Source organism: Bombyx mori, chromosome 12 (genome assembly GCF_030269925.1).
Source record: "Bombyx mori chromosome 12, ASM3026992v2".
NCBI lineage: Eukaryota > Metazoa > Arthropoda > Insecta > Lepidoptera > Bombycidae > Bombyx > Bombyx mori.
Window position 1 is genome coordinate 9,127,904 of NC_085118.1, and position 25,833 is coordinate 9,153,736.

General features: G+C 35.4%; 3 protein-coding genes across 6 annotated transcripts in view; 1 reads left to right on the forward strand and 2 right to left on the reverse strand.

The window, feature by feature from the left end:
- Window positions 1–13,559, reverse strand: LOC101736193 (galectin-9C). 2 transcript variants are annotated; one of them, XM_004929466.5, is made up of 7 exons: window positions 13,088–13,559; window positions 5,166–5,275; window positions 4,537–4,683; window positions 3,551–3,770; window positions 2,451–2,572; window positions 1,098–1,302; window positions 1–560 (listed from the first exon to the last, which is right to left on the reverse strand). In XM_004929466.5, the coding sequence occupies exons 1-7, from the start codon at window positions 13,193–13,195 to the stop codon at window positions 381–383; spliced, it is 1,092 nt and encodes a 363-aa protein (XP_004929523.1). In that variant the 5' UTR covers window positions 13,196–13,559; the 3' UTR covers window positions 1–380. The 2 variants fall into 2 exon arrangements, with proteins under 2 accessions (XP_004929523.1, XP_004929524.1); XM_004929467.5 differs by lacking the exon at window positions 13,088–13,559 and adding an exon at window positions 11,761–11,959.
- The window catches only part of LOC101736414 (trypsin, alkaline C), a 22,254-nt gene continuing 9,322 nt past the window's right edge, over window positions 12,902–25,833 (forward strand). Inside the window, exon 1 of the mRNA XM_004929468.5 lies at window positions 12,902–13,063. The gene's annotated coding sequence lies outside the window, so the exon portion shown is untranslated. The remainder of the gene's footprint in view (window positions 13,064–25,833) is intronic.
- The window catches only part of LOC101735754 (PR domain zinc finger protein 10), a 13,032-nt gene continuing 1,921 nt past the window's right edge, over window positions 14,723–25,833 (reverse strand). The window contains exons 4-17 of one of the 3 annotated variants that reach the window (XM_004929464.4): window positions 25,022–25,186; window positions 24,736–24,864; window positions 24,345–24,470; window positions 23,339–23,539; window positions 22,142–22,242; window positions 20,452–20,522; window positions 20,238–20,282; window positions 19,856–20,147; window positions 19,225–19,313; window positions 18,783–18,894; window positions 17,534–17,605; window positions 16,311–16,470; window positions 14,896–15,032; window positions 14,723–14,804 (exon numbers count right to left, since the gene is read on the reverse strand). In XM_004929464.4, the coding sequence (XP_004929521.1) occupies window positions 14,778–14,804; window positions 14,896–15,032; window positions 16,311–16,470; window positions 17,534–17,605; window positions 18,783–18,894; window positions 19,225–19,313; window positions 19,856–20,147; window positions 20,238–20,282; window positions 20,452–20,522; window positions 22,142–22,242; window positions 23,339–23,539; window positions 24,345–24,470; window positions 24,736–24,864; window positions 25,022–25,186 (1,727 nt within the window). In that variant the 3' untranslated portion in view covers window positions 14,723–14,777. Of the gene's footprint in view, window positions 15,068–16,310; window positions 16,471–17,533; window positions 17,606–18,782; window positions 18,895–19,224; window positions 19,314–19,855; window positions 20,148–20,237; window positions 20,283–20,451; window positions 20,523–22,141; window positions 22,243–23,338; window positions 23,540–24,344; window positions 24,471–24,735; window positions 24,865–25,021; window positions 25,187–25,833 lie in introns of all 3 variants that reach the window. The other 2 variants (XM_004929463.5, XM_012693220.4) reach the window with 2 other exon arrangements.

The following is a 25,833-nucleotide window of genomic DNA, read 5'->3' on the forward strand; positions in this document are numbered from 1 at the left end:
TAAAATATTATTATACAGTCTTTATTAACGATTGTATTTTGAAATAAAGCATATTGTTATCCTTTAATTTTTTCATTAGTATTATTTAATGTGTAAACAATAAATATGTTACTTAATATTAAATTACATTTAAAAAAAACTAAATTTTTCGAGGCATAGGTCATAATTTATTTAAAATCCAGTAATTAATTTACAAAGTACCTACGATCAGTCATGGTTCTCTTCTTTATATTTTATTATTATTAGAAATAACAAAATGTAATTGATACGGTCTTAATTGCTGAATTTTATTTACAGAATTCGAAGCCACTGTTCTCCAAATTACAGCGCGTTATATGAAATATTATTAAAACTACTGTAATTTTTGTTTTAGATATTTTTCAGTCTCTTATCGGTGTGCTGGTAGCCGGACATAGAAAGATTCTCTGCGGGTAGAGGTCGCCCCTGACGCGCAGTGCCTTCACGCCTCCTGGTGAAGCGCGATGCTCTAACTCGCCGATTAGCATATCGTCAGCGTATATAGACCATTCAGTCGGACCGCGGACAATTTGAAATGTAGTCTGGAAAAATAACGAACGAATTGTAAGTACCTATAATAAAATGAACAACTCAGCCGTTTTAATCATGTTTTGACATTTCTATATTTTTTTTACATTCTAATTTAATACAGATTTTCTATATTAATTTAGTGCGATTGCCCCCGCTTAATTATCAAATTGCTGCCTTGTGGGGCTTGGGCCCCAGGTTGGAAAGCACAGCGTTATATATTAAAAAGTTTACACTGTAGAGCCGCCCGTCTGAAAGTGGTCGAAATTGCTTTGACATCGTAAGTATCAACGATATAGTATCGAGTATCGGCGACATAGTATCGAGTATCGACGATATAGTATCGAGTAGCGACGATATAGTATCGAATATCGACGATATAGTATCGAATATCGACGATATAGTATCGTGTATCGACGATATAGTATCAAGTATCGACGATATAGTATCAAGTATCGACGATATAGTATCAAGTATCGACGATACTCATTATGAATCCAAAATGAGTATCATCTGATAATGGATGAATAGCTGTTGAAGTTGAAACGCACCAATGTTCCAGGAATAAGTCTGGCGGTGCGTTGTCTCCTCTCCATGCCCCAAGCACCGAGCCAGGCGTTGAGCACGACAAGTTGCCGATCCCGTTGCGACTCTACGTGCGCTCGGACGTTGACGTGTAGATGAATGTTCGGCAGCGGCCACTCGCGGGCGCCGTCCATGAGGTCGATCGCGAAAGAATGTAGCATTGGTCGGAGCCTGTTATTAATGCCGACTAATAAAAATTTGTTCAGTACCCTGTGCTTGCGTTAGTTTTTTTTTCTTTTTTTTTTGGCCAGTGATCATACACGTGCGGCCTGTTTGGAACTCGGTAGCCGAGGATAGTAGAAAATAACCTTCATAAAGAGCGTTGATCGCCTAACATCAGGCGTATTAATATGACCGTTCGATTTCGATACTGGTGGTAGGGACCTCTTGTGAATCCGCACGGGTAGGTACCACCACCCTGCCTATTTCTGCCGTGAAGCAGTAATGCGTTTCGGCTTGAAGAGTGGGGTAGCCATTGTAACTATACTTGAGACCTTAGAACTTATATCTCAAGGTGGGTGGCGCATTTACGTTGTAGATGTCTATGGCAACTCATACAATAAAATTGGATCGTCCTCTTACAGTCTGTTAAAAAATTACAGTTCTACGAATGAAAATTTAAACTTTCATTTAAATTTTAACAATACTTGTTCTAAATGAAATACAATTTAATTCTTTTACAGTATAAATAAGCACAATGTGAAAATAAGTGTTTGTGAAAGATTTTTTTCTAACGTTATTATACTTTTGGTTTTTATTGTCCTATTTCGCTCAAAAGCGATTGATATTATTACATTTAAAGCTACTTATTCGCGCTTCCCTCACTCGCGTTTTCACTATTCGCGGATTAAAAAAGTGCGACCCAATTCCTACATTTGCGGCAAATTTTTTCTTCTTTCGCGAATCTAATCGGCACATCACATACACATTGATAAATAGGATTCCAATATGTACATATGTAGGTATCCAACCGAATAGCTTTTGTAAACGCATTTTCCATATTTACCGTTCCTGTATTCGTGGCATATTAACGGAAAATATACCCCGCTAATAAAGACCTTTTTTCCTCAATTAGTAGTAGTTTATTTAAAAATTTAAAAACAGTTAAATTGTTTTTTTATGACTATCGGTATTCTACGAACTTTCGGCCTGGTAGGAGAAAAAATAGTATGTGCACCGCGGGAATAAAGTAGGACATCTCATCCTGCGTGTTTGCCAATTTGTTTGGCAATTTTACACGCGGGAAGAAATGTCCTACTTTTCTTCCTTGGTGCACAATGTACTATTACTGTATTTTATACCATTCTGTAGTAACGAACCTTCCAGTGATAACAAGTTGATAACCTTCAGGTACTCCTTTCGTTATCTTAGCTATGAGATTTGGTTTCCAAACTGGTTGCTCTGTTTCTGGAGGATTATCTATGCTGGTTGTTAGAGAGATCTGTAAAAGATAAAAATAAAGATAAAAATATATGTATATGTATCGAAGTAGTATGACGTGTGTTAATTTCTGATTTTCGCTAAAGCCTAACTTACCACAGATAAAAATCACTACAATTACTAAAGATGACGACTGAAACCTTGAGGTTTACTAATTTTACCGATGATAGGTTGTCTTGTGAGTTCGCACGAGTAGGTGGTGGTACCCTGCCTATTTCTGTAATTTCAGTAATGGGTTTCGGTTTGAAAGGTAGGGCAGCCGTTATACTTAAACTTAGAACTCGTGTATCGGAGTGGGTGACGGCGTGTAATTTATTAATGTTTATAGACTCTGGCAACTTAACATTACGCCACGAGCTCGTACTGTAATAAAAAAGCAATAATTTAACGCTTTTTGTGCCCCGACAGCCTTCAGTTAGAAATATATACATATTAACCCTTTGTTTCTTAGAGCACACTAAACAATATATTAAAAACTGATATGCAATCAATTGTATTCTCATGGAAATATTACTCGATTTGGCCGAAATAAGCTCCAAAGCATCGCGCCGTCCTAAGTATTTTAGTTATTAATTTTATACTTATATTATTATTTATTATATTATTTTATTATATGCTAGAGGAAGTCTGAAAGTGGCAGCTGTGACAGAGAAGCTGAGAAGTGCGCGTTTGGGATGGTATGGACATGTGATGAGACGAAATGAAAATCAGGTTGGTAAGAGAATGTTAACTATGAATATGGAAGGATATAGCGGAAGAGGTAGTCCTACGAAGAAATCGATGGATTGCCTGAAAAATGATATGGCTAAGACGGGAGTGAGCGAAGAAATGGTATATGATAGAAGAGTATGGAAAGAGAAAACATGTTGCGCCGACCCCAGGTGACTGGGAGAAGGGCAGGATAATGATGATTATTTTATTATATTATATACACATAAGTGTTAAAGTTAGCAGATAAGTTATAACTTTATTTACCCACCTCCGGCCTTTCGGGTGCTAATGTTGGATAATTGTCAGTTTTAGATATTTTCAAGAATGCGTCTCGGATTCCTGTGACTTCGATCCAGCGAGCTGTAAAGGGACTCGGATTCCTGTGCACGTAACTGCAGTAGTGGTCTCCGTCAACAGCCCATAGTGTTTCAGTTTCATCTACTACTATTTCTATCGTAAATTGCTTGTTCACTTTGAACGGGTATAGCCTGCACAAGTAACCAACATATTTTAATTTAAGTAAGTGCTTTGTAAAATTCTGCGTAATGTGATTTGGTTTTTTTCCATTACTTTCATGACAAATGCCTCTAGGATTGTTTGGAAACTCCGAGTCTTCGGAGAGACTACGGTTCTCTTATTATTTGGTATCGTTCTACGGGACGAGCTCTGAGGAATTATTTAGGGTGATTCCGGCGTGATATTTTTATTGCACTGTTCGCCACCGTAACAAAACTCAGTTATAATGCTTAGAACGTGAACAAGATTTAGCCTACACAAATGGTATAGTAAAAAGAGAAACATGATACTTCTAACAGTAAGTATCTCGGCGTACCACAATCATCTGCATAATATGTGTTCGATGATGTATTACCGAACACTTTTAACAGGATAATTCGCGTGACGCGTTAACTTTATTTCCACAAATCGTCAGTGCACAATCAACAGCCGCGTCACCCGGGTTCAGTCATAACATTAAACATTTTTAAGCATAATAATCTTTGAACAACAAACTCACACTGCACCCTACAACATGTCTGCAGCCGAAAGACATGACATTGTAATGCAGATGAAATAAGGTTCATGAAAAAATTATCTTATCTTGCAGATTTTCGAAATTTAAAATAATCGATTATGAATATGGCTTGTAGAAATCTGTTGTACCTAATCTAATAAAATCTGAAAGTCTATGACGCAATCGATGTCGATATCGAATCATGTACGATAAAAATAAATTCATTAATTAGTGTTAGGTACCTGTATGCCGTTGTTTCTTCAGGACCCCATTTCCCGCGGCGACGTGTGTTCCTCACTACGTAACACTGTGGTTGTCGCACATTAAAATGCACAGAGATGTCCGAACGACCCGCCTCTAATTCTTCACTTCCTATGTTTATTGCGAACCTAATAAATTTACTATCATTCAGTACTTATAGTACAAAACCTGCTCAAACTTAAGAAAGTAATGAAAGCGGATAAATCTGTATGAAAGAGCATATTTCATTTGACAGTTTCTCGTAAATCAATCTAAACTTACTTTACTTACTAATATTATAAAGCGGAAGAGTTTGTTTGTTTGAACGCGCTAATCTCAGGAACTACTGGTCCGATTTGAAAAATTCTTTCAGTGTTAGATAGCCCATTTATTGAGGAAGGCTATATAACATTACGGTAAGATCAATACAAATGCAGCACCAATAAAAAATGTTTCAAAATTGGGTTTAAATAGCTTCCTTAACATTCTAATATATAATTAAAAAATATTTTCACTTTCTACGTAAATGAAGTGGGGGGGTAAAATTTAGCGTTATGCCAAAGTTACTAATCCATGCGGACGGAGTAGCGGGCAAAAGCTTGTATGTAATAAGTGACAGTTTTTTTTTTACCATGGTATGTCTTCGCTCGGCGTTCCAGTACAAATAATATGCGAGCCGATAGTCAAGGGCTCTGACAAGGTTTGCGTAAAATTTACGTCCTGAGATTCCGCCAATTGGCACTGCAACAAGAAGTATCGTAAATAATGTTAGATGGGCACCATAGAATAATAAAATTTATTATATTAACTTACACCAGACTCCCTTTGTAGTCTGGTTTAAGTTAATAAATTATTGCTATTGTCTATAGACGACGCTATCAAATTAATTTTACATTCCGAATGTATATTTTTAGAAAGGTCCTCCGTCTTCCCCGTTGTTAAATAGTTACCGTAGTTTAACAAAGTAACAAAGTGTGAATGCTGTCGTCTAGTTTAATAAGACAACAGTGTACTTAGTGCGAGTGTTCTAACGTCCTCGATAGCGTAAAAGTTAACACAAATTTGTATGGAGTTGGAATGTTTGCCTACGTTTGCCACTAAGCACACATGTCGTTTCGGTTGGAGAGCGTAAAACAGCTTTAAAACGACAGAAGCAGAAACATTTATGTAAGAACATATATTACGATTGATGGTAATGAATGCACTCGTTCGTAATAATAATAATCTATCTATATATAAAAAAATGAATTGCTGTTCGTTAGTCTCGCTAAAACTCGAGAACGGCTGGACCGATTTGGCTAATTTTGGTCTTGAATTATTCGTGAGTCCAGAGAAGGTTTAAAAGTTTAGATAAATATGAAAATGTTCGGAATTAAATAAAAATAACAATTTTGTTTTTCCTTTGATGTGTCCCCTGTCGGACGGTTTCCTTTTGTTTGTTTTAAGTTTATTTTATACATTATTGATTGAGGCACTACGAAGTTTTTTTTTTATGATGGAAAGATTACTGGTGGCCCGGAGGCCTTTCCAGCTTCACCAGGACAGGTGGGCGAGCAAAGGCTCAGCCAGGAGGGGTGGGATTTGCTAACTGCCCGAGCGCCTCCGAAGGAGACCTAACAACTCAAGAGCAATTGCTTCGCGAATGAATCTACTACCGGATCGGAATCGCGACCCACTGAGAAGATCCGGTGAGAAATTCAGCGGGCTGATGCATGGGTTAGGTTGCACGTCGGCCTCTTTGTCGAGTTCGACGAGTACGGTTACCGGGGTTCCTCAGCCTGCTCCTAGTGTTAGAGCTGAAGGTATCTAATGCAAGAGTTATCAGATCTGATGGATCCGCAAGGACGTGTCTAGGGCGACGACGGTGACTTGCTCCTGCGTGATCAGGATTCGAGTACGCACTACGAAGTCTGTCGGGTCAGCTAGTATGTAATAATTTTCAAGAGACCACAACTCCCGGATTCTGGTTCGACTTACAAAACTATGTTAGATTTTATGTAAAACCGTTAATACATACATATATGATAATGATAATTACAACTGGATTTATAAGTATGATAGCAATAATACTTATATACGGCTTAGTATAATTATAACTCAGGCAAGTAGTTTCGTATCGGTTGGTCGAAAGAACCTTAAAACTTACCTACAATCAGCCAAAAATATTATCTAATCATTATTCTTTAATTAACGTAAATTCTTTGAACGATAGAAAATTTACAATCTAGTTCATTACGATAGTAACAGCCTTGAGTTTCAGTGAAACGTTTGCTAGTTCAAATCGTGTGACGGATGGAGCGTGGTGTTTCAATATCGAAAAAGATTACTGCCTCTAATCCTAAGGTGAAAAGTACACTATTCCCCACATTTTCTGCATCTCATTACACTTACAATCATAAAATAGTAACATAAATTAATTTACTCAAACTACATCAAAATTTCATAGATATAAAATAAGGGTAGTATTTAATCCTACAACTGTAAACGCGATTTTTCCTATTCAAATATTCGACAATTACCACCAAAAATACTGAATTGCACACTAAATTTGCTCATCAAATAAATCAAATCTAATATACTGTTTGATCTTTAAAGTTAAACTGTTTTACTGAATGACTATTTGTTAACTAAAAGTAAAACTAATAATTCTGTATGTGCAACAAAATATCTAATTTTTTTTTTAAATCCGTCACCTATTAAAATGTTAAGAACATGAGTTATTCTAAATGAAACACCAGTTAATCGCTCATGTTTATCCAATTAAAGTGCACAAAAAATCAACTAAGTGCAATCTTAATATACACTAACAATTGAAAAACAGTAAGGTAACTCAGTTTTTTTTTTATCTTTTTAATTACGACATAAAATAAATCTTCTTAATGTATGATTAGAGCAGGTTTTGCTTTTGTTGGACGTCCGCGTTTTCGTTTTATGCCGATGGGTATGTTTTTAGTTTCTACAGGTGTTGTCACATATTTCAACCTGTTATCAAGTCCGATGAAATGTTTGCAAATGTAGTGTTTGAAAAAATACGGACAATTTCAGTCACCATTATTCCATTGATCTATGTTTATGGGCAGTACAACCGTCCAATATGCGAAAGCAGCTTGTTTATATTCGTCGAAAGAACTCCAGTCTTATCCAAACTGAACGGTTAATGCTCCTGAACTTGCAATCAAGTAGGTCTTTTTAACGGAATCTGACTTTAAGACCACTACTTTTCGGTCTGACTTCGCCCATTGGTAGCCCGCGGTGCAATCTTTGAGCTCCATCGAAGGAGAGTTTGAAAATGATTTCAATTGATAGGTTTCTGACCATTCTTTCACCATATCTAAGACAAAAACAAAAATCTGGATAATGGAAAACGTTCTCGAAGAGTGTGGGAATCTTTAATAGATCTGTTAAATGACTCAAGAGAATTATTTGTAACAGGAGATCCTTTTGAAGAGCCAAGATACCAATTCGGATTTTAACATACCCACTCTTTTTTGAAGTAAATTATGAAGTCTCTTTGGTCGGTATACTTTATCAGAAAAGCTGCTAATGCAGACTTGAACATATCTGGAGATGTAGCAGTGTGTAACACATCAATATCCTGTATGTAATAAAGTTTTCTCCTTTTTTTGCTTTTAATTTTGTCTACATTGGTCATAATAATTTTTTTTGCATGGGCCCAGCACATTTTTACAGTACATTTTTCACCAAATACTTCTTTAAATGCATTTTTATGCTCATAGCCGCGTCGCAAATTAATGCTTTTGGTTATAAAGAGTATGTGTAAAGGGATAAAGCGCTGTTGCGAAGAGCTTCAAACAACATTTGGAAATCTTGTTTTCGTTCAGAAGTTCAAAAGAACGAAAGAGGTTCAGAAGAACAAAAAGAAATAAAGTTGGGTGCTTGGGATTTTAGCTACACGAGTAGTAAATTCGTGGAATGTAATTTGATAATGTAAACATCATTATTTGTTATGCAGTTTTAGAAAATGATTTTGGAAATTCCGATGTAAGATGGTTAATTTAGGGTGCAAATCAGTATTTTTGTTATAAGTACGGTGAGTAATTTTGTCTTAAAATCTACATATTAGTGGTTTCAGCTAGATTTTCGTTGTTTGTCGTAAATTAGATAAAAAAGGCCATCTGATTTTGATTCATTTTATACGTGCTTTAATAAAATATGTTTAGGTAATCAAGTAGTTAACTTGTTACGCTGTCATTTATCTGATATGCAGTGGATTATTAGTTGGGAGATTTAGTTTGCTTGAATTTTAAATAGAGGAGCAATTCAAAATTCCCCATAAAATAATAATTAACTGTGTATTTCCTTTATTAAATAATTATCAAACTAATCACGAGTTCATTACCATTAACGTGTAACCTCTGAATCACTTCCAGCAAACAGTATGAGATCATCAAACCACGACTTGCTTTAATTGGTGCCATGGCCAGTCTATAACTATCTATAAGACGGTTCTGCAACGTGTGAAGAATAAAAAAATCTCAGGCCACTGAGTCACATTAGTAAAAAGACCAGTGTAAACATATAACATATGATATGAAATTAAAATATGTCAAACTGAAATACTGGTAACAGTAAATCGTATTATTTTTATTGAGTTTGGAGCCATGTTGGAGCCCATAAATGCCGTGAGTACTTTATCCCGACCCTAAAAGTATTAGATAAAATGGTGTTTTAACAAGATTTGAGAATTTCACTGTCAGTCAACAAAAGCACTGTTAAAATTAGTTTAGCCGCTTTGGAGATTAATCAGCACAAACAGAATAAAAAGAATGTTTTGTTTTAATTCCGGTGTAAATTGAGATTAAATAATCCAAAGCCACAGTAGGACACTTTAAATAATGTTCGTTTGTAAATATTGCATAATATAGATACCTACTAGTTTATGTGGCTATAAACAACATACAACACATAATATTTACTTACTTACTTTTTCAAAAATCACATTGACAAGCTTAGTTTAACAAATACTAAGTATCGCATGTCTAAATTAATCGATAAGACCGAACCCAAGATTGCGTGCAAGTAAGTAGGTTTATGGGCAGTGAATAAAAATAGTAAGGGACAAGGGTACTCACGGAGTTAAATTGTACTTACTTTATCAAGTAACTCCTCAAAATGAACGTATTAATAGTACTGGTAGATATTAGAGCAGGCTGTCATTGAAATTTGGTTTTATAGAAGACTAGCCGTACTCGCCCGCTTCGCTGCGCATTTAAACTTAACATTATTATTTATTGTCATTATTATTAGGGAGTTCAACACTCATATAAATATTAGCCTATCATTACATGTATTTTCTACATGGATACCGAGTTTCAAGTCAATCGGATGCATGGTTCACTTGTTATAACGGAACATCCGTAAAAACCACTGTAGATTTATATATTAGTATAGATGATAATTTAAGGGGTCCAGAAAACGACTCTTCTGAAGTCTACGCGAGCATCCGAGCCCGCTCGGGACAGAATCGAGGCAGGTAGGTTTAGGAGGCAAACGCGATTAGCATTGCAACCAGACGCGAGGCTATCCCAAGAGCCTGACCGACGAAGTAGCCGATAAAAACGACTCCACGGCTATACTTTAGGCTCTCCCAGTGGCGCCGCTGCTGTTCTAGGATATCTGAATTAAACGTCGTATACCACCAACCGGTCGCTCTTTACTATCAATTTTGCGCTGCGATGCCTCTACTTCACAAGTCGCTCCGAACCGGATCATCAAGAGAGGGCTACCTCTTGCAGAAGCAGGAACTATTGAGTAAGCCTCGGTCTAACAGTATCGAATCAAGGGGAGAGGCGAATTATCTGCCTCCCGCTCATGCCACCCCTTTCTGCGACAAATACGTTACGTAAACGTACTATAAAAATATACCCTATAATAATAATCCCCTAATATAATAATTCCTCCAGTACTTTTACTGGAGGAATTATTAAAGTCGCTTACACAGAGGAAATTAGAAAACTTGGTGGTCTCAGTATTATACGGTCAAGATTCGCAACTACGAAAATATGTACGTCCAGTGTACAGTTTAATTTCAAGCTGTATCCTAATAATGAATGCGCTCTACCACACTCAAGAGACTTGCGAAACGAAGCAGAGAAAATGCGGGATACAAAAGCGACACAATTTAGAATTAATTTCCACTTTATAAATATAAAAATGTGTCACACATATATTTAACAAAATTATCAAATGGCCGGGGCTTTCATCTATCTACATATTATATTACTTTGTCTGTGTCTATATTACTTTTCATATTACTTCAAAGTTTAATATCTATCAAAGCCTTTGCATTGGCGTTGCGAGGGTTGACGAAATTTTAAACTAGGTACTGAAATGTTGTACATATTTATGCTTGTCTTAGCAAATGAATGTTGTTTTTATTATTTTACGTTATGGTAGCAAAGTATTATTATTGCTTACTAATCATTATGTAGGTACATAGTAGATGTTCTAAGATAATCCTATAGGTACACGTGTAGGTAGTCGTTCCTCATTTGCTACGTATATATAGACCTACAGTGCCTTTATATTAACTGTCTGCCCTAAGCGATCAATATATAACGTCTGAGTGGCTGAGCACTGAGCTGGATTGTGATAGCTAATGAATCTACATCTAAGGGGAACTAGATGGTTGATTATTTATGTCTTCAAGTAAATAAGCCACATAAAATATCTAATAAAGAGGCAAAACTTTTCACTGAAAAATTGGTATAGGTAAATGTATGTATAAAATAGAATGGAAGTGATAGATGAAAATAATTGACCTTAAATAATTTCTAGATTATAAGTAATAACCTACATTTTAATAATAGAGAATTATCTTTATTTGTTAAGAGTTAAGATTTCTTATCTCTGTATATCTTTACTTTAGAAGAAAAAAAAAACAGCACCGATTGTAGAAATCGGGTACCTACTCATAATATCACCTACTTACTGATTTTCAAGGTAAGCGCAGAAATAAACTACAATCAGCTTTTATAATTTTTTCCTTACCATTTTGTAGGTATAATAATTTAATCGAATCATCATATTTCAGCAAACAGAATGCCGTTGTATCTAATAATTTTTATTATAACATTATTCACTGCCGATATTCAATAAATAAAAAATTGAATTGACACGTACGTATCATTAGTCATAAACATTAAAATGTAATCATTCTTTCAAGAGTAATTTTAGCTTCTGTTTGATGTAATCATTATTTTTACCAATGTGAAAGGCATTTCTTCATGGTCACTGTCGGGTGGAGGCTGTTTTTCACGGCAAAATAAACGTCTACATAATGCACCACAACCGCACTTGCCTTGGCAGACCATAGCGATTGTTTACAAAGTTGCGTCGGTAATAGCACGGTGTTATAAAATGACAGACGAGCCTGTTTATCGCGGAACGGTTGTCACACCAACTAAAATATCCGTGAGCACGCCACGCCACCACCGCCGCCGTCTTGCATGTTTGGCGTATGCCCTCGGTCGACCACTACAAAAACTAGCGCAGCGATAAACTAACACGAACTAACATCTATTAGTGTTATTTAATACGTCTTGGTGTCGGTTTTAAATAAGTGTAAAATAGTGTATGTAAATATTAACTTATCGTAGTAGCTAAATACTAAGCTTTGTACCTATGTAGGTCAGGTAGTGTATGTTTGATTATTTTTATGAACCGTTATTAGGCGGGATTTATCCTGTCTATTGAGACGGTGAGGTGGCAGTGCTATGTGATACTGCATTATTATCAGCGATAATAATATATTGCGGTTCAACACGTTTTACATGAATGCAAGGATGATTGTATTAACAGTTGTAAACAAACGTTTGTACAAACAGCGTATGTGATTTAGCAAAGAATCGAGTTGATGTCTATCTGAATATTTCTAGTGTAAACAAGCAATTGCCTAAATTTTTGTACGTAATTCTTAGAGTACTGATAGTGATAGTGAAATGGGCACGAAAAGCTAATTTAATTTGCCATGTTCGTAAACTCAATATAACATGAACAAACTTACTATGTCAAATGCATAGTTATTACACATAATATTTTTTAATATTAACGAACAGTATTAAATTAGTATTTAAGAATATGGCTATAGTTTAGGGATAGGCGATAAAACTTTTAATAATGGTAAATTTAAACGAAATAAATTTATATGATAAATTCATTATTTTCATTTATTGCTATGTAACATGATTTTATTTAAGGCTACCAGTACATACGAACGTACACTACTACTAAACTACAGATAATTAAGTAAAAAAACTTGTAATTCGCGCTGACAGTGACCGCCTACCATAAATAATTAAATAAGATAGAAGTGACGAGTGAGTAGATCGTAGATCTACATTTCAAGTAGGTAGTAGGAATTAGAAATGTCAGTCGCTAAACTTCAACAAATTAATAACTATTTAAATCTAAATATGAAAAAATGAAAAAGTTTCATATTTTTGTCAAAGTTTCTAATATGAAACAATTTGTTGTTTTTTTGAATTTTCAACAATACCTATCTTATTTGTGAGTATTATTATTCGTACTAACCTCAAAATCCATTGCGTCCTCTGCGAAATCGTATTCTAAAAGATCCCTAGGGATTTTACCTTCTACAACGTCGTAATCCATTTTACTAACACAATTAAGGCATTTCATTATTTTTTTTGCAAAATTTTTCGATTTCTTCAAATGTGTATTAGAGGGATTAAAAAACTGCTGGTTCTTGACATTTTGTCATAAAATCAATAACTAGGACTTACTCAGAACCTACATAAGTTTCACAGACACAAAACACTGTCACTGTAATGACAAACCCACTTATTTAATTAATAACGTGGCAAAACAAAGTAAATACTAAACTGACCTACGTCTCATACAAACGATGTTTCAAAAAACCAGTTTCAATTGACAATTTACATCCCTTTCACACTATTGGGTTCAGTAGCATGGTGGAAAGAAATAGACATCGTAAACATAAACTCTGCTTATACTGGTGGATAGAATCGGGGTATTTATTATGTTATCGGCATTCCGAAGAGTTCAGCACATTAATTCATATGTACATATAGGTATACGTAGCCGAAAGATAAGTAGTAATACAGATATTGCAAGATTCTTCGAAGCATGTTATTGAATTATAGATAGTAATAACCAGTTATAAAGTTTGTTCTATTTTGAAGGAAATAAAATAAAAACTTTTGACATGCCCAGCAGAACACGAATAATCGATACTAATACTATAATTATATAAATCTACAGTGGTTTTTACGGATGTTCCGTTATAACTACTGAACCATGCATCCGATTGACTTGAAACTTGGTATCCATGTAAAAAAACTTAATGGTTAGGCTAATATTTGTATGAGTGTTGGACTCCCTAATAATAATGACAATAAATAATAATGTTAATTTTAAATGCCCAGCGAAGCGGGCGAGTACGGCTAGTTTCTTAATATTATTACTAAACATTTAACGAAGATACTGGCTCCGAACGAACATGGATATGTGGAACTAGTGGATTGGAAATTCACTTACTACAAGAGGAAATGCTATCAAAATTATTGTTAGATTTAATAGTTTTATTCCAATTTAGTATTTATTTTTATTTACTAGTGGTCACCTAATATTTTATTTATTGCGTAAATGGATGAACACGACGTATGTACCTGGCGACAATTTTAGACTTCATTCATTAGAGTGAATGCAGTACCCACCTTGAGACATGAGAGCGAAGTTTTAATTGTATTTTAAAATAATTGTTTATAAAATAGAGATGACCCAGTCATATCCTTTTCAAGATCCTGGAGTCATTGCGTTTGCCCAGTGAGTTTCATGAATATCTTTTGCCACGTACTCTGCTGTTCTGGAGTCTTCAGCGCTAGACATGCGTATGCGTATGAAATAAAAAAAAAGATCTGCTCTGCTAATATAAACCGAAACAAAATTTTGTAAACCTATAGAGTAGGTACGATAATATACCCAATAGAGCCCCGCAGCAGTGGTCTGTCTCTAGAAATTCACACTGTAGACTTGTTAAGGCAAAATACGTTCGTTGTAGTTTGTTTGGTTCGAGTTTTATTCGATTCGGTATTTCGGTATTACACTTCTACAATTTAATTTCATAGAATTATTTAGGGTTATCACTAATTAGGTATAACAAAAACTTCCAATAAAACAACCATACGGACACCATATTTTATTCGTTTTGTGGGATATTCCAATAAAATAAGTACATAATTTATTTCTCTTCGACACGTCGTTTCATCTGAAAATACAATCACAGTACAGTAAATAAACGGGATTCTGGTAACGTATTTTTATTGAAGTTTTAAGTAGGTAAGGGTCTCCGTTGGTACCAGATGTGGATGGTGTAGTCTGGCGTGTTGCAGCATCTTGGCCCGCGTGGCGTACTGGCGCGGACAGAACGAGCACTGGGCCGGCTCGTACACGCGGACGCCGCCTTCTATTGACTGCGCTGGAATTTTTTCAGCGCCTGCATATCCGTTTAAACTGGCTTCTTTATTGGCACTTAAAAAAAATCTTGTTTTTTTATTGCTTAAATGGGTGGACGAGCTCACAGTCTACCTGGTGTTAAGTGGTTACTGGAGCCCGTAGATATCTACGACGTAAATGCGCCACCTACCTTGAGATATAAGATCTAAGGTCTCAAGTATAATTACAACGGCTGCCCCACCCTTCAAACCGAAACGCATTACTGCTTCACGGCAGAAATAGGCAGGTCAACACGAAACGAAAAGGTTTAATTAGAAAACACTCAGTGATGTGATGGTTATATAGAACAACGTTGAGGATATCTTAGACAAACATATTCATGTCAAATCAACTCCGGAGCACGTCTAGATTTCCCACCACCTGTCTTAAATGAATATATCCACGTAAACTCGAAAATTTTGGCCACATTGATACGGACAAAAAACCACGGTCGATGGCAAGATGTTCCAGCTCGACACATAGGTCCGATGGTGATATCATTGGACACCTTACAGAGTACAGGGGATGATGCAGCATAATTATTAAGAAGAAGCTTCTGTAAGGCGGTTGTCATGATACTCGGATATGAGGAATACGTCTTAAAGAGGACGAAGTCATTTCAGCAGTTTATCTATTGTGCTGTTTGTAATAAAACCGTAGTGCTAGTACTCTGAGTGCCGTAAACGCTAATAGGCGAATAGTGGGTAGACCTCCAACTAGGAGGACGGACGACCTCGACCTGTTAAAGATGGCGGGAATCCACTGTATGCGGACTACGCAGGACCGGTCATTATGGCGAACATTCGGAGAGGTTCAGGTTTGAGCCCCGTGAGCTCACCTACTAGTTAAGGTTACGCTGAAATAGCCTCTCAAGGCTCTCAGCTAGGTAGGAAAAAAAATCGGAGTGGCCTAAATCCAGCAGACTTCTGTGGGCGTCATCACGATGAAACGCTCCTAATGGTGTTTCATTCAATCGTTAATAACATTATTATTAGATGTACATTTCTTTATGAAAATACCGAGGGTTTTTTCATTTAATATATACCTAATATGTACAGTTCGTATTACTAATTATACCAAAGAGGGGATTAGAAGACTTATGAAAATGAATCAGGGTCACCTATAAAAGAAAAAACTATAGAGAAGAATGGAATTAAAAATTCGCTATGTCGACCCTACCTACCTAGTGGGGATAAGGCAGAGACAAAGAAAAAAATTTTTTTTTCTTTATATTTTCTGTACCTGTTTTCCAGCTTATAGTATTTGGGAAAACAATCACCTGGATGATGCACCCGCACGTGTTGGTTCCTCTTCGCGGCGGTTCCGTACACTTTGGGGCACACCACGCACGGGAAATGGCGCACGCGTTTCTCCAAAGGCACTTTAGAATCGGATATATTGTGAACGCGCCACAAATGGTTAACCAATATGCCTCGACGCTGGTGAAATAATAAAATCAAATTATATGGCAATCATACTAATACATTTACTGGTGGTAGGACGTCTTGTGAGTCCGCACGGGTAGGTACCACAACCATGCCTATTTGTGCCTTGAAACAGTATTGCGTTTCGGTTTCAAGGATGAGGCAGCCATTGTACCGTACTGTTAAAACTGAGGTCTTAGAACTTTTGTCTCAAGGTGGGTGGCTTGAGGCGTTGTAGATGTCTATGGACTCCGGTAAAGACCTCACACCAGGTGAGCCGTGATCTCGTCCACTGATCTAAGCAATAAAAAAAATCAACAAATAAACATGAAGCACTTAATTGTATTAACGTTATCATAGGCTTGTGTGTGTTGCATACCAGTACATTGTTATTATTTCTGTTTCAATGAAGAATTTTCTATTCTTCATCTTCCTTTATTATTTTACAAAGACACGAACAAGCAGTATCAGCGTAACCATTACATTGAGCCCATAAACAAATCGTGAGCAGCCGTAAACACATCTCTTGTTAGGTACATTAATGGAATTATAGTGAATAATTTACTGGTGATAGGACCTCTTGTGAGTCAGCGCGGGTGGGTACCACCGCCCCGCCTATTTCTGCCGTGAAGCAGTAATGCGTTTTGGTTTGAAGGGTGGGGCAGCCGTTGTAACTATACTGAGATCTTAGAACTTATAATTCAAGGTGGGTGACGCATTTACGTTGTAGATGTCTATGGGCTCCAGTAACCACTTAACACCAGGTGGGATGTGAGCTCGTCCAACCATCTAAGTAATAAATAAATAAAAAGTGAAATGTGCCCAATCTGTGGATTTTTACCCGATTCAAAGAAGAAGGAAGTTCTACTTTTTTCCTCTTACTCTTATCCCTCTATATAGCGTCTCTCTCTCTCTCTTATTCTACTATCCACGCGTATCATCCGTCGTTTCTATATTTGTCAATATTTACTTTTATTTCTGCATGTTTAGCGATTTCTCAGTTATTCGTTTTACTTTTATTTTGTTTTAAAGTTTATACTCCCAAGCTGTTCCCAATGTTAGGCTTAAATTAATTTACCTTGAATTTTTGTTCACATACTTCACAAGTATAATTATATTCATTTGTTGAGACCGGTGCTAATTTGAGTTCCTATAAAAAATATATATAATTAATTTCATCCATATTTGTTTATTTGTATTTTATGCTTTGGGTTTTGTACATGTTTTATTGACAATTCAGAGATTGTAACTATAGAAAGTACTTTGGTGGTGTGTCAGTAGGTTGATGTTAAAAATAAACGGTATAAAGATTTTAACCGGCCTCAAAAAAGGGGGTGGTTCTCAATTGGACTTTACTTTTTGTGAAATTCAGAACTTCCTCAAGATCTCAGAGAACCGTCCGTCAGAATCTCAGACTTTCCTCCTAGGTGAATTGATTTTAATAATTTGTTATTTATTTGAAAGTTGGTGCATCTCGTGTGGTCCCATTTTAATTGAATTTAAATCTGACTAGTAGTTATTTGAATTATACACAATACTTTCTATTTAACTAACTTCGACGGTATTCTCATTTTATTTTCTTTGAAGTTGATTTTGTGTTAAAATTTTGTATTATTAAGTCATAATTACACCGATGGGTGACCGTGATTCGGAAGCTCCGATATATTATTATAAAAAGTTTTTTTTTTAAAACAACATCGCCTAATTAAGTAAATTTATTAATTTCGTAGATGAACGAGCTCACAGCCCAAAGCGATTACTGGAACCCATAGATTTTACAAAATTAATTCCACCATCAACCACGAGACATGAGGTCGAATTTTCAATTCTATTTATTACATGTTATGTCGTCGTTGTGGCCTAAAGGATAAGACGTCCGGTGTATTAGATCGACCGATGCACCGGTGTTGAAATCCCGCAGGCGGGTACCAATTTTTCTAATGAAATACATAATCAACAAATGTTCACGATTGACTTCCACGGTGAAGGAATAACATCGTGTAACAAAAATCAAACCCACAAAATTACAATTTGCGGAATTACTGGTGGTAGGACCTCTTGTGAGTTCGCGCGGGTAGCCACCACCACCCTGCCTATTTCTGCCGTGAAGCAGTAATGCGTTTCGGTTTGAAGGGTGGGGCAGCCGTTGTAACTATACTAAGACCTAAGAACTTATATCTTAAGGTGGGTGGCGCATTTACGTTGTAGAGGTCTATGGGCTCTAGTAACCACTTAACACCATTTGGGCTGTGAGCTCGTCTACCTATCTAAGCAATAAAAAAAAAACATTGATCGAGTCCGTTTTGAAAAGTTTATTTTGTGTTTACCGTATTGTCAGTTATCTTCGAAGTGTGGTCCGAGTGAATGTGTTCTGCTAGACTAATTTTACTCTTGAAGACTCTGCCGCATTCGCATCTTAATGAACTCCTTCGACACTCTCTGTAATTTTAAAATAAATACTTGTAGCTTGTCAATTGTGAGCATTTGCAAATATAATGACACTGGCTATTTTATGTTTTTTTTTTGCTAGATGGGTGGATGAGCTCACAGCCCACCCGGTATTAAGTGGTTACTGGAGCCCATAGATATCTAGAACGTAAATGCGCCACCCACCTTGTGATATAAGTTCTAAGATCTCAGTATAGTAACTATTAAGTAGCTATCTGAGTATCGGCGGATGTTTCCTAATATTGCTGACGGTCGACGGCGACCACTCACCATTAACTGAGCAGCAGTCTGCCTACAAAAGCATTTAAAAAAAGAACTTACTTTAAATGCACTCGTTTGTTCTCCTTTTCAACATCTTTATTGCAAACGGTACACGAAACTAGAGTCTTTGTCTCATGTACTGGTATATTCTGAAATGTAATAATGAAGTGTTTCTTAAACGTTTAAATGTTTAATATTATTAAGCTATATCTATAATAATTTTTATTTTTAAACGGATTTTATGACCTGCTAACTAAGAGCTTTAGGTCATGTCTTATTTTAATTTATATTCTTATTTTTATGAAAAATCATAATATGGAGTAAAATGAAATAAAATGAAATGAAGATGAGTAATTTGAGAAATTAATCAACTGGGATGAAATTAAATGAAATGGGATAATATGAGATGAAATATAATCTGAGCAAAACGGTGGTCATTTACTGAGATTTTTTCAGTGGACTTTTTGGAGGATCCCGAGAAGTTACGTCCAGTGGCTTTGTTTCATTTTCCCACATTTGTGCATTTTCACAGATATGAAACAGTTAATAAACCACCGTTATTACACATTTAAACCTGAAGAAGCACTAAATAAACAAAATAAAACAAATCACACAACTTCACTTCTCACGCTCCCGCCAAAAAGTCCTATAATAATATTTTTTTAATTATATACGTACATATATTACGTACCTCGTTATTAATTTCATTCTGTTGCATGGTATTCGGAAAATCGAGTTGACTAGTCAAAAGATTATCGACTCTATCGTCGAGCGAATAAGGATTGTATTCAGTTTCGGGCCTGGAGTTTGATATATCGAGACCGGCCATGCGATCGTCGAAAAGATTCGTTGAGAAATCCAGACCGTTCGTGTAATTTTGAAAACTTTCATCTGACGGTGTTCTATTGTCGTCAAGAGTTTGAGAGAAGTTGTGACTAGAATCAGTCAAATTCTGTTCCGAATTGTTTAGCTTTTCTTGTGTTCTGTAATGAGATCATAAGTATGCAGCTTAACTATTAGTTACGGTAATATTTTGTCTATTAAATACGATATTGTATTTTAAGAAGACTTACATGAAATCTTTCTTTAGGCAATGCTGTGCTAAATGCCGCTTTAATCTGAAATAATAAAACAAATTTTGATGATGGGAGACATGCCTGAACCTTATCGTAAAGGAAAACACGTTTTTTTTTGTATGCGTAAAAGTTCAATTCTAGTTTTACGAAGTTCAGACTACCAGTTGATTCAACATTAAACTATCTGATGAATAAAATTAAAGCAGCTTACGTGAACAGCCTGCAAAAGCTTCGAGTACAATTACGACATCGATAACGTTTCTGAGGAATCGCTTTTTCTTCCTACAAAAAGTTTTTCTACAATTAATACGTAACTCGAAATCGAATTTGACGTCATTTGTGGCCAAAATAAACACGAACTTACAATATAAACGAATCTACAATTCCATGTCTATGGTGAGTTGTGATTTTGTGATTCAAGAGAAAAATCATTACCATTTGTCAAAAATAAAGATTCAATGATAAGTTTAATATATCGAATACAGCTAACCATTCTATAACACGTTATTTTACAACACGGTTCCACTCTAACATGAAAAGAAAAATTCACCAAAGCCCTCTTATAGTACAACACGGTACTTCCACAACATCATAACAAGATTTTCGTTTAAAATTATTTCGAAAATTACAGCACTATGAAGAAATAATATATGACAATAACCGAAATTTTACTGCTTACTTTTTATATATAATAGGTAAAAAAGTACGTACAGGCATAGTTGAGATGTTTCATTAAAAAAAAATACTCTTTTTTTTAACTGAATTAATGAAAAAATAATATCTCATTTAATTTCGCACAACACGGGACTTTGTAGGAACGTATCTACGGTCTTATAGGAAGGTTGCCTATACTAAATTAGATTTATAATTTTTTTTAAATAGCCTGTATAGAAAATTCAACGGTAGTTAGCACAAAGTCGACGAAAAACATTTCAGTCTTTTCAGTATTTTTTTTTGTTTCTCCTACTTAAGCTGGTAACTCAGGGAGTTAGGCCAGCACAACTGGGCAAGAAGTCCGTGACCATGAACAACGTGAACTATTCGAAACATTGGTTTTAATAAGACGAATTATTAAAAAGTAAAAGTAGTTTGGACTTGGTTCTTTAGTTTTGTTTTAAATTACATTTAGAGCGCAATCGATAGGATAATAGGTAATCTGGTAGGAACTCACCGAAGGTCTGTTTCGTTATAATATTTCCAGCACTACTTTTTCTGGAGTGGCTCCTTTTTTCTTATTTTTTAATTTTTCAATTTCAAATCATTAATTAGTCTCACACTCAATATTCACTATTTCTCGAGATCGCACAATTTGATACGCACGATTCAATAGTAAACTTTGTGATAATATTTTATTCTCAATGTCCGATGAGATAGATATAGAAATGAATAATCTTATCTTATCTTATACCTTTAAACGAGCAATTCTTGTATATTAATATATATATAATCTGAATCTCGGAAACGGCTCCAACGATTTTCCTAAAATTTAGTATACGATAGGGGGCGATAAATCGATCTAGCTACGATTTATTTTCAGAAAATGTTGTTTTTTCATGTTTTCCATAATCAACTCTTCCCGACATCTATTGGCGAATAATAATACTATTTTTCTTAATTGAGGGCAACTAACCGCTCTAAAGACACAACAAGATGGCGTTATCAAAAAAAAAAACCGAGCAAAGCTCGGTCGTCGTCTAGTACGTATTGATATAGGAGGGAAAGGAACGAAACCATCATCGATTCGCTCTCAATTCTGTTCAAAATAATTTTAAGCGATGTATCCTTTGCAGATATGGTATGTAAACAATTATCATTTTAATTTAATTAACAATTCTTATTAGAATTCCTTTGTTATTGGAATTCACCTCACTAGTTTGAATCAGATTTACGTATTTACTCACATGGTGATGGGCTTGCATGTGTCGTTGTAGTGAAGTCGCCGATGTCATCTGTTTACGACATTCGTAACACCACCATTGCTCTTTAGACGCTGCTGCGTATTCTATAAAAATCCTTTCATATGCGCTTACGAATAAACATAATTGAAACGTACTAAAATATATATATGAGACAATAAAGGTATTGACTGGTGTTGCATTTTTTTTTTTGTGTTAATACACACTTTAGTCTTTTAATAATGTTCTATGATATGACTGATTGCATTACTCGGTGGAGAGTAAGGACCCGTTCGCACAGACCGGCTCGGAGAGGAGAGCAGATTTTTATCACGTTGGAAACAGAGTTTTGGGTAATTGTAGTAAAGTTTATTTTTGCATGTGCACTTTTTTTGTCATTAAGAATGATTGAACGCGCTGCGTGTGAAATAATAAGCCGACCGGCTCGAATTGTGCGCTCTTTCTCTACGGAGTGTGAAATAGTTGGCGGCAGTGCTCCGGCCAATTTCAAACCTATACGATCCGATCTGTGTGAAAAGAAAAAAGCGGGCCGATGCTCTTCGAGCTGGTCTGTGTGAACGGACCTTAAATAGCTATGTATTTATTTCCCGCAAGTCTTTGCACAGGATTTAAGTCGTCGTATAAACTCTGTTTCTCGATAGATTTTAATATATTTTTGTTAAACGGCTGGATCTATGTGATCCCATCGTTGATCGTATTTCTAACAAAGTTTATGTCGATAGGTACAGGCTGCATTGGAACCATTCCCGAAAAAAACCGCTGGCAGCCACCCTTCGTGTAAGAGTAAACGTCTCAAAGGGCAACCATTTTTTAAGACTTTTATATTCTACTACGATAGTTAGAATCGTTTTGTTTTTCAGTCAATGTACTCATCGTTTCATAAAGCAGCCACAGAATTATGAGAATATTAACAAAAGAAAAACTACTAGCATATCTAGGTAGAAAGAATTCAAACCATTTGGAGGTAGACAAAAACGACAAGGAAGAATGAAAGATTAATACCAAAATGAAAGATGAAGAAAATTGACATGTAAAAGGGTTTTATAAAAAATGATAAATAAAATACTCTATACAGATGCAAGAATGTTTCATTAAAAAGTAAAAATTAAGTGTATCTTCTATTTTAAAGAGGCCATATTTGAAAGGCCTTTATTAGTATAGTTTAAAATAAATAAAAGTTACCTTCATCTAGATCCTTCACTGGCATTGCATCTGCGAACTTATGTTCATCACAATACGCCTTACTATAACCCAAAGACAGTGCATTTCGTGTTGGTATGACGTGCGTGGTTATACCGTATAATTCACCATCGTCTTCATATATCCACACGTTTGCTGTATCTTGTTCACCCAAAGGGAGTAAACAAAGCCAGTTGGCTTTATCTGTAAAGTAATTTGTTTTCATAAGGTAAATAATATGTTTTTTTTTTGTGTTGAAGAATTACTGGTGGCCCTGAGGCCTTTCCAGTTTCACCAGGACAGGTGGGCGAACAAAGGCTCCGAAGGAGACCCAGCAACTTAAAAGCAGCTGCCTCGCGAATGTAGTTTCTAAGACTAGTGAAAGCTTTGTGTCCTACACGATACAATTCTTTTTTCATTTTTTTTTGCTTCTTATTTTAGTAACCTCGAGGGGTTATGTTAAATTCCTCCAAGCGAGTAGATAAGCTTACGGGGCTCTAACCTGGCGACGTTGCTAACACTAGTCCTACCAAGAGCAGTGCTTCACAGAGCGATACTATGCCGCGATGACCATTGTACTAATATAAGGCGATACTACTGTGCCCGTGTTGAAATCCCACAGGTACCACCATTTAGTGATGAATACGTACTTTAACTTATCACATGTTTAAGAATGACATCCATAATGTGTGCAATAGAAATCAAACATGCAAGTATTATAATTTTGGTAACTGGTGGTTGGGTATATTTTAAACCCTCACGGGTAGCTACCACCATCCTAACTATTATTCAGTAGGATAGCCGTTATACTGTACATCTGAGACTTAGACCTCATGACTTAAATTGGGTCACGGCATTTACGTTACTTTTATGGAACCCTGTAATCATTTAATACCTTATGGACCGTGAAGTAGATGTCCAGTCTAGGATATATCAAATTAAAAAATTAGTTGGTTAAGTTGCCTTAGTTACAGTCAGCAATGATTAATCTAGATATCATTGACCTTACCTTTATCTGATACATCTAAATGTATGGTTTGATTATTTTCTTTCAACAAATATAGTGGTGTCTTGTTTAAAGCTGCTTTGGTTTTTAGATCATTCACTTCATTTGGAGATATTATCCTCTTTATACCTGTAGTTACAATAACACAGATTAGATTTATAGGCAAAGCATTTTTAAAATGTCGATTTATTCATCATCTTTCCAACTTTATGATTCCTGCCATGATTCAATTATAATTTAAATTCATTTTGACAAATACAGTAAATATCAGTAGTGTGAAAATTTTTTATTACAATTTTTTAAAAATCCCTAAATCTCATATCCATTTAATAGATCAAAGTGAAATGTTAAATGGTTGGGGCTTACTATGTATATGTATATATTTTATAATTACCTTGTATAGGTCCAAATCGCACCCGAGGTGGAAGTAGCTTACGAGGTGTAACAATACCTCTTCGTAGCTGTAGTGTTGATGGTAGTACTGCAATTGCTCTCTGTAGCACAGGTTTGTCAGGTATATGCACTGTAGCAAAATGTGATCAAATACTATACTAGAATTACACATACTCGTATAGTCCTTTTATTTTACTAAACAGATGTTTTTCAAAGATGTTTGAAAGAATTAAATAGATATTTAATGAAAATTTTATTTATCACATTTTCATATATCAGTGTCTTACCATAGTCCTGTGTTATTTTAGTTTTGTCTTCCATTTGTCTTTGCTTTACTATGTTACTCATAGGAATACATGTGAAAACAGTTGGTGCTTCGATTCTCAGTGTTTCAGTAGTTAAAGCTTGAAAGTTATCATCAATCTCTGAAGCTTTGTCTGACGTTTCATTCGCTAAAAGAACACACATTTTTTTTGGTGATTTTATTTTTCATTTATAACAACTTTCTCCTAAGAGGTTCTTACAAAGCTTTCTTTGTACAGATTCAAATGTGGTTAAATAATTTATGGAGATCTCAACTTTAGATTATAATTTTAGTTAAATTTATCCTAAAAACTGTTGTATGTTTGAACTTAATTTAATGCTGCAAGCGAGTCAACATGCTTTTTGTTAACTTCATGTTAAGTAGACAAAAAATCATAAACATCTAAGTATCATACTTATAGATAATAAAATGGGCAGCTTAAATGTGCCTAAGCAATGCCATGAGAAATAGGTTTGATTTTATTAAAAGTTATTTCTTCATCATGCAAGGTGTTTGTAAATTGGAATAAAATTTGGTTACTGCCCCACTATCAGCGTTACTTACGATTATTATTTATGCCTCTATGTATGCCTATTGGATCATTCACAATAATGTGTTTTCAGAAAATTACGAGCCAACAGTGTATCTGCTGAATACATAAAAGTATAAGGTCTTTAGTAACCACTATACTAAGTTTACCAGTTTTTTATAATTATAGTATAATATGTGCATAATTTGGAGTATTAAAAAATACTTGTAATAGGTCGCATGTTAGCAAATATTTATTGAGATTTT